At 45.1% G+C, this 8,847-nt stretch overlaps 1 protein-coding gene across 1 annotated transcript in view; it reads right to left on the bottom strand.

Moving 5' to 3' along the window:
- Ccl28 (C-C motif chemokine ligand 28) overlaps positions 1-8,494 on the bottom strand; it is a 30,245-nt gene extending 21,751 nt beyond the window's left edge. The window contains exon 1 of the mRNA XM_059276625.1: positions 8,380-8,494. Coding sequence (XP_059132608.1) covers positions 8,380-8,443 — 64 coding nt within the window. The 5' untranslated portion in view covers positions 8,444-8,494. The remainder of the gene's footprint in view (positions 1-8,379) is intronic.
- Between the last annotated feature and the right edge of the window lie 353 nt (positions 8,495-8,847).

Consider the following 8,847-nt stretch of genomic DNA (forward strand, 5'->3'; position numbering starts at 1 on the left):
CAGCTTCCTTTTTCTTGCAGTAGGTAGAAACTAGCACAGAGATCCACAGCTGGACAGTGTGCAGAGAGTGAGACTTTAGAGCCCTCAGCCTTAAATGGAACGTCTTCATCAAACTCATCAAGGCTCAGGAATCTATGTGGAAGAGGAGGTAGAAAGATTGTAAGAGCCAAAGAGGATGAATAGCTCCAAGGAAACAGTATCTTCCAGACAATAGCGCTAGATGCACTTCTGAACTCACAGAGACTACAGCAGCAGGAAGCAGGCCTGCACAGGTCAAAGCCAGATAAGGTCCCAGGACCGAGAGGAGGAGGTGGACATAGGCTTCAACCCCTAACCAAGAAGCTATCTGCAGCTGATACCCACTGGCAAAGGAAAAATTAGTTTTTTCCAATGAAGTCTCACTGGTTTATTAACCACACTTCAGGGTAGGTCCCAGCCCACAAGCAGTTGGCCAACACAAAATGAAACTCAATGGTATTTTTGTAGATGTTTTTGTCTCATTTTGCTTTGGGCATTTTTTGTTTTATTTGGTCTTTTGCTTTGCTTGTATATTTTGCTTTCCTTTTATCTATCTATCTATCTATCTATCTATCTATCTATCTATCTATCTATCTATGTGTTGTTTCTTTTTGGTTGTTTTTTAAAGAATGAGAGGAAAAATCATAAAATTGTGTAAGGATGTGGGGAGGATTTTGGAGGAATTGGAGGCTGGGAAAACCATGATCAAAATACATTGAATGAAAAAATATTTTCAGTAAAGAAAATAAAGATAAAAAAAGCCAGCTTCAATTGAGTAGTGAGTTTAAGGCTACCTTGGGCTACAAGAGACCTTCTCAAGAAATAAAGCAAAATAAAATAGAATCATACTGATTTGAGGGGTTTCATCTCTTAAGATGCTGTAATACATCACCAAATAACTATACAATGAAACTGTTTACATTTTAATATAATTTCAACTTTCTTATAAATAAAAGTATTTTTTTTTTTTGTAAAAGGAAAATGCAGTGTGAGCTGGGTATGTGCCACACAACTGTAATCTCAGCACTGGAGGCTGAAACAGGAGATTGTGAGTTCGAGGCTAGCCTGGGGTACACATTGAAACTCTAGCTCAATAAATAAATAAATAAATAAATAAAAGTGATGGACACATGTAATCCTAGCACTTGGGAGGTGGAGGCAAGAGAGGAATCAGGAATTCAAAGTCATCCTTGGCTACATAGTGAGTCAAGGCTAGGCTGTACTGCTTGAGACTCTGAAAAAGCAGGGCATTGGGGAAAGGAAACAAAATGTAGCTTGAAAAGCTTATCATGTAAAAAAAACAGTAAAATAAATAAACAGTAAAATAAAAAATAATAAAAATAGTAAAAAAAAATATGCATGCTATTGTCTGAAAAAGGACTCACAAGATCCATGAAGAATGTGGAAGATCTGCCAAGTTTCTTCAGTGTCCCAAGGCTAAGAGACAGTTTTAAAAGAGCAATAAACAGTGTTTAGACTGTGATTGTCGTGCTGGTTAGTATTTAGTGTCACCATGACACGACCTACAATCATTTGGGATGAGGAAATCTTAATTGAGGGATTGCCTAGATCAGATTGAGCTGGGGCCATGTCTGTGAAAGATTGTCTTGAATGATGATGATGGGAGAGGGCCCAGCCCAGTGTGGGAGACACCATCTCTAGACTTGTGGGCCTGTGCTACGTAAGAAAGCTAGCTGAACACGAGCTAGTGAATGATCCAGTAAAGAGAGCTCCTCCAGGGTTTCTGCTTCCAGATTCCTACCTTGAGTTCCTGCCTGACTTCCCTTAATGGTAGACTGGGACCTGGAAGTATAAGAGGAAATAAAATCTTTCCTCGGTAGATGCTTTAGGCCAGAGTGTTTTTTATCACACCAACAGAATCAAACTAGGATAGTTAGAAACATATGTGCCCATCCAATGGACCTCATAGTAGAGGAGCCATATCACATTAGATGCCTACTACTGTCCACGAGTAGGCAGAAAGATTCACCAATCTGTGATGCAGAAGATTGCCATGCCCGCCGGGCGGTGGTGGCGCACGCCTTTAATCCCAGCACTCGGGAGGCAGAGCCAGGCGGATCTCTGTGAGTTCAAGGCCAGCCTGGGCTACCAAGTGAGTTCCAGGAAAGGCGCAAAGCTACACAGAGAAACCCTGTCTCGAAAAAAAAAAAAAAAAAAAAAAAAAAAAAAAAAAAAAAAAAAAAAAAAAAAGAAGATTGCCACGCCCAAATGAAGCACTCCCATGTTCTTTTGGAACCATGGAATGTTTAGAAGAATAGAGAGGGTGGGAGGTTTCCTTTACCCAGGGTCAAGATGCAGTCCTTAGAGAATAAACTCTAGAGAGTAGAAGGGGCTTGGGTCACTTGTGCCTTAGAGACATCCGGATAAGCCCAGTACTTAACCGTGTGGAAAGGGACTATCAGGCTTAAATCCTGCCTGTCGATTTCCAGCTGACTCTGGGCGGGTTACTCACAGACTCAGTTCTGTTTTATTTTGTCTATACTATGGAAATGGCAATAGCACCTGCCTCCCAGAGCTGTTGTGAAGATCGTATGCATTTGTACATCTAACTGCTTAGAACATGGGCAAGGTACTGGAGAGATGGCTCAGCGGTTAAGAGCACTGACTGCTCTTCCAGAGGGCCCAGGTTCAATTCCCAGCACCCACATGGCAGCTCACAACTGTCTGTAACTCTAGTCCCAGGGGACTTGACACCCTCACAGTGCACATAAAGTTAAACAAATTTGAAAAAACAAAAAAAAAAAAAAAGGAAGGAAGAAACAAGGAAGGCAGAGAACAGTGGGCAAATAGTAAACAGTAAATGGAAGCACACCAGGAGGCTAGTGAGGAGCAGTGGCTGGTCCATGGTACATATCTACATGTCCACTAATGTCCATCTGTCCCTGGTTATTTTATTTATTTTGGGTGTTAGAACCCAGGACCTCCTGTGTGCCAAATGCTGTCCACTGAGTTGCATCTCAAGTCCACTTTTTTTTCCAACTGATTTTAAAAATCAGCAAGAGGGGCCAGTGGGATAGTTCAGTGAGTGAAGCCCTCACCACACAAACACTGACAACCCGAGTTAAATCCCAGAACCCACACAGAAGTGGGAAGGAAAGAATCTACTCTGCAGGCTTGTCCTCTGACCCTCCCCCAACACACACACACACACACACACACACACACACACACACACACACACACGCATGCATGTGCAGGTTTGCCCCCATCCCACCCTATACAAGCACACCAATGAATAATTTTTTTAAAAATCTAAAAATAGAAAAGCAAAAGAAAAACCTCGGGGAGGGGAAGGAGGGGCCCCAGCAAGTGCTGAGTGCCTACTTGGCCAAACACGGTGTTCGTGATTTCATTTAACCATGAGGATAACTGAGAGAAATAGTGTTTTATAGCAAAAGAAATGAGCTATGAGAGACTAAGCAATTTCCCTAGTTCACGGCGTTAGAGCTCTTCATCTTGTAACCCAAAACCCATACATCCCAGGATGTCAGCATTTCTCAGACTGGATTTCATAGACCTCTGGGAAAGCCTGACCAATGATTTCCCGGATCCATGACCTCTCCAGAGAGCCATTATATCAGTTCAGTGGCCTTCTAGCCAACATGCCTTGATCTTCCAGAAGGCTGTCTTAGCAGAGCACTTTGAGGACATTTGAATTTTTCATGGCAGTGTCAGTGAGGTTAGCAAGTGCAGGATTACCTTCACTGTCCCAGGACGATCAGAAAAGAACCAATTGAACTTCTCAATACATTCACACTAAGGAAAGGCCAAGACACATCACTGAGGTTCAAACAGAAAAAGGTGAGGCGTGAGCACTCGTCGCTCGGGTATGGCAGGACGCGCATCAGACCCACACTCATGCCACCTCCGCCAAGGGTGTAGCACTGTTCACAGTAGTGATTTTACTTTCAGCCAAACTTTATTAAATTAATGTCAACATATGGAAGCCATCTCAGCTTTGTAGTTGTGTTTTAAAATTTTGAACATTTTGGCATTGTAATAGTAGAAGTGATTTATAATTGCACAATTATATTTGGTTTTGTTTATACACGAAGTAACAGTAAGATAAAAGTCGAGAATGAAGAGGGTGCTTCCCTTCGAAGGAACCCAGACATTCCTCACATTGGAAAAGACTGCTATTCTACTACACTGTTTCCTTAACATAGAAAAAGATGTTTAAGAGCCAGGTGTGGTGGCGCACGCCTTTAATCCCAGTGCACAGGAGGCAGAGGCAGGCGGATCTCTGCGAGTTCGAGACCAGCCTGGGAGTGAGTTCCAGGACCGCCAGGGTTACACAGAGAAACACTGTCTCAAAAAACAAAAAACAAAACAAAAACAACAACAAAAAATTGGATGCTTAAAAGAAATAGCTGTAGCCACATTACAGGTGCAACTGCTCTTTGGAACTAAAATGTAACACTTAATTGATAATCTAGGATTGAGGGACAACACAAACATGTTTTAACTACAGGCCATACCCGATGAGAAACTGGCCCCTTTTGTCAGACCTGTCAGGAGCCACTGCTGGTGAAACAGAGAGCCTCACCTGGAAGAGCGACTTTCCAAATACAAACTACATTGGCAATCCCTCCTACAAATGATTTAGTAATTTATTTATTTATTTATTTATTTTAGCATCAAGTGTATAGCAAGGAGCTACGAGATGCAGGAGCCATCCTGATGGTTGAGAGAAAGTAGGGCCGCTCACAGGTAACTTAGGACCCGTGGTTGAAGCAAATTCTTACAACCTGCATCTTTTGAACACAAATGAAACCTTAGTCAATGTACTGGTTAGAACGGCCTGAGGCCAGCGAGACGGCTCAGTGGGTAAAGGCACTTGCTGCCACGGTTGATCTGAGTGTGAGCCCCAGGGCTCATATGGTAGGAGAGAACTGAGTCCTACAAGCTTTCCTCTGACCCCCACGTGGTTCCGTGGTGGCCCCTGCTAAACACAGATTTAAATGTAATATATGCATATTACATATACATATATGTAATATATACAGTTAAGAGGCTAACCCTGGAGTTAAATAATCTGGCTCAGGGCCACTGGGTGGCAGACAATGCTCGTGGACTCACTAATGAGTCTTTGGAGCTAGCAGCCACATCGACAGGGTGTGCTCTGCCTCTGGATGGAGTTCAAGGTTTTTGGTCATGGATAACATCACCTGCTTCCTGATTAATTTGGAACACTTTGGAAATGCCAGCTATTGAAGCATCACATAGAGATAATAGTTGAAGATACCATTAAGATAGTGGAACAGTATTGTCCTCGAAAGAACAAAATGTGTTTCCCAGTCTCAGATTGGCACAGGCCACTTCCTTGTCCCTTCTTCCAGTCTGCTGCAATTGCCACGGCCACCTGTCCCCTTCTCTCCACAGCATGTCTTCCTCACCCCCCCCCTCCCTATTTGGCTTTCCACCCCCATTTTGGATCCAAAATCGTTTAGTACTACCAAAGGGCACCCTCCCCCAAATGGAAATTTACTGAATTGGCATGGGACCTTCTTAGTTCCACAGCTGTTCCCAGCCCCACCTCCGTGAATTTTAACTCAGTATCTTTTCTCAAGACTGAGTTTCTTTGTGTAGCTCTGGCTGTCCTGGAACTCGCTCTGTAGACCAGGCTGGCCTCAAACTCCCAGAGATCCGCCTGGCTCTGACCCTTAGAGCTGGGATTAAAGGCGTTCACAATCACTATCTGGTGTTTGTGCCCCATGTGCCTGCAGTGCCCGAAGAGGCCAGAAGAGGGCATCAGACGCCCCTCTGGACCTGGAGTTACAGACAGTTGTGAGCTGCCATGCAGGTGCTAGGAATGGAACCCAGTTCTCTGCAAGAGCGGCCAGTGCTCTTAACTACTGACCCACCTCTGCACTCCACCACACACACAGCATCACTTATTTTAAATGGCAGAAATTGGGACTTGTCAGACAATGTGGGTTGCCTGTTCCAAACAGCCTCCAGTAAGGGCCCGAGGCTGAACCACACGCTGAGAATCTCCGCTCTCTGATTATCATCGCCAGAAGTGCTTTTCCGCTACCTGAGCTGTTTGCCTCTCACCCTTCTCTCTCTACCTGGATTTAGCCTCTGAGAGGTTTGGTGCTGCAAGGCAGAGCCTTCCTCACTTTCTACCCTACCCTTCCCCTGCAAGAGGGCTGCTGGAGGGCGGGGTGTGTTTGTGTGCAGCCGGAAACAGATCCGGAAGCACTGCTTGAAAATCGTGTTTGGTAGAGTGTAGCACGAATCTTAGAAGGTCTTACTAATAAAAACAAACCTGAAGCCAGGTATTGGGGTGAATGCTGGAAGATCAGAGAAGCAGAACAAGCCACAAGTTCCCCAGCTGATCCTGTTTCCTCAGACTGGAAGCCTCTGAGTCCTCATCCAAATGGATCTCAGCTGACCTGCTGCTCAAAAGCCTAAAAAGCTTAACCAGCCCTAGTTCCTGGTCCTCACGCCTTAAATACCTTTCTGCTTTCTGCCATCACTTCCTAGGATTAAAGGCATGAGTCACCATGCCTGGCTGTTTCCAGTGTGGCTTTGAACTCACAGAGATCTGAATGGATCTCTGCCTTCGTAATGCTAAGATTAAAGGTGTGAGTGCCACCATTTTCTGGCCTCTGTATCTAGTGGCTGTTCTGTTCTCTGACCCCAGGTAAGTTTATTAGGGTGCACAATATTTTGGGGAACACAATATCACCACAGTAGAGTTGTAGACACTGGGTGTCAAATCTGAGTCAGTAAATTGAGAGTCCCTGAAAGTGCTGAAGACACAATGGCTAACTTCTCTGAAGAGCGATTGTGAAATAAACGAAAAGCTTCCTTCTCTATCTTGTTAATAGAAATGGAGGAGGGCCAAGTTTTCCCTCTTCTGGTTCACTTAAGCCAAGTACCTTGCTGGGCGACATTGAAGTCCTCAAGCAAATGCTGACAGGAAGGGCACAGTTCATAGGATGCAGACCACCCCAGGAGAGGGACAGGAGCTCATCCGCAGTCACCAGCAGCAGCCAGGGCAAAACCCACTGTTGCCAGGTCTAAGGATTTTTCCGCTCAGGGGCTTGAACCCAGGGCCGTGTGCTTGCTCTGAGAGGAGAGCTCTCTGAGCCACACCCCCAGCCTCTCACTTCTGAGAGAAGCTGTAAATCCAGTTTGCCCGTGTGTGTGTGTGTGTGTGTGTGTGTGTGTGTGTGTGTGTGTGTACACAAAGGTGCGATTGTGAAATCTGTTTCGAAATGTTGGCGTGTGCATTTAAAAAGCAGACCAGACAAAGTTTACAGCCCACCCTCTGCTCTGGACTCAGGCTCTGTTTAGGATGCAGTTTAAGAAAAGATAACTGGAAGATACCTATCATCCATAACTTTCTATGTGTTGAGGGTTTCTTTCTTTTTCATTCTTTGGGGAATTAATGCTCTATTTATCATCTATCTTCAGGAAGATACTCTACTTAAACTTTCCATAGTTTTCCAACTATGACCAATATTAGTGTCATAGTTCATTCACTTACAAGTTCCATTCGTTAACTGATTGCCAGCAGGGTGTGGTGGCTCATGCCCATAACCCAAGCATTTGGGAGGCTGAAGCAGAGGGATTGACGTGAATCTGAGGCTAGTGTGAGAGACATAGTGTGTTCTAGGCCAGCCAGGGCTGCTGAGTGAGACTCTGTAGTTTAGCGGCAGAGGAGGGGTTCTTAAATGCAGTCGTGAATGCTACTGGACTAGGTTGCTTTCAGTCCAAATGCGGTTGTGATCTCTACATGTTCACTACAAATGCAGAAGTTAGGTTCTCTTCAGTGCACTTTGTATGGCTCCATCTCCTTGATCTTGCTCTCCTTTCTAAGGGCTAGACTGAAGTTTGGTACCCACAGGGCTGACTGCTCAGGGAGCCAGAGCTTACCTGCCAATGCTGGTTTTTTTCTCTAGGGAAAAAAATGCATACACAAACACACAGAGACACAGATGTACACACACGTGCATGCAGAGACATGTACACACACACACACACACACACACACACTCACACTCACACACACACTCACACACCTGTTCAGAGAGTCTAGCTGTTTGAGGCATTTAGATGAACAACAGGGGCTCTACCCCAGCTTCTAGCTGGGAAAAGCTAGTATTCTGTCATCAGAAAGTTGCACCTGCATGGAAAGACTCATCTCCAATAGCCAATTAATATTCCTGGGGAAATAAGTTCCTCCCCGAATCCCTGACCTCGAGCCTCCAGATGATCAGAGAGCAATGGAAAAGTCTCACCCGAAGACAGAGACTCCTTCCAGCACCAATTTGGGAGGCATCCCCACCTTCCCCTGGAGCCCCAGGTCACTGGTGCCCCCCAACTCACCTTCTGAGGTTCGAAAAGCCACACAGACAGCCACAGCCATGAGGGTAAGTCCTGCCTGCTGCATTCCTGCCCGACCCACTGAGTCTGGCGGTGACTCAGGTGAGGCTGTGGGATCAGGAAGTGAATCTAAAGGTGTCCTTGGGTGGCGAGAAACACCATAAGTAGGCCAGGTAGCCCCGCCCTGGGAGGTTCTCACGTTTCTTTCTTAACACCAGGTTCCAGCCTGGCGGTTAATTCCCAGCCTGATGTGTGTTCACATGGTGGGGGGTCTGGAGAACATCTGTGGCCATATGGCAGCTGATGAGGTTCTTACCAGTTGGTAGTATTTATCAGAATCATTTGGAAGCCATTAAATATATAGCAGTCTACATAAATATATCTGTCAGCCTCCATCTACCCACCAGAGTTCTAGGGTAGGAGCATCATTTGAATTTCATAGAAGCTTCATGGATGATGCTGATGGACACT

This window comes from Peromyscus eremicus, chromosome 11, assembly GCF_949786415.1.
Source record: "Peromyscus eremicus chromosome 11, PerEre_H2_v1, whole genome shotgun sequence".
In the NCBI taxonomy this organism is placed as follows: Eukaryota; Metazoa; Chordata; class Mammalia; order Rodentia; family Cricetidae; genus Peromyscus; species Peromyscus eremicus.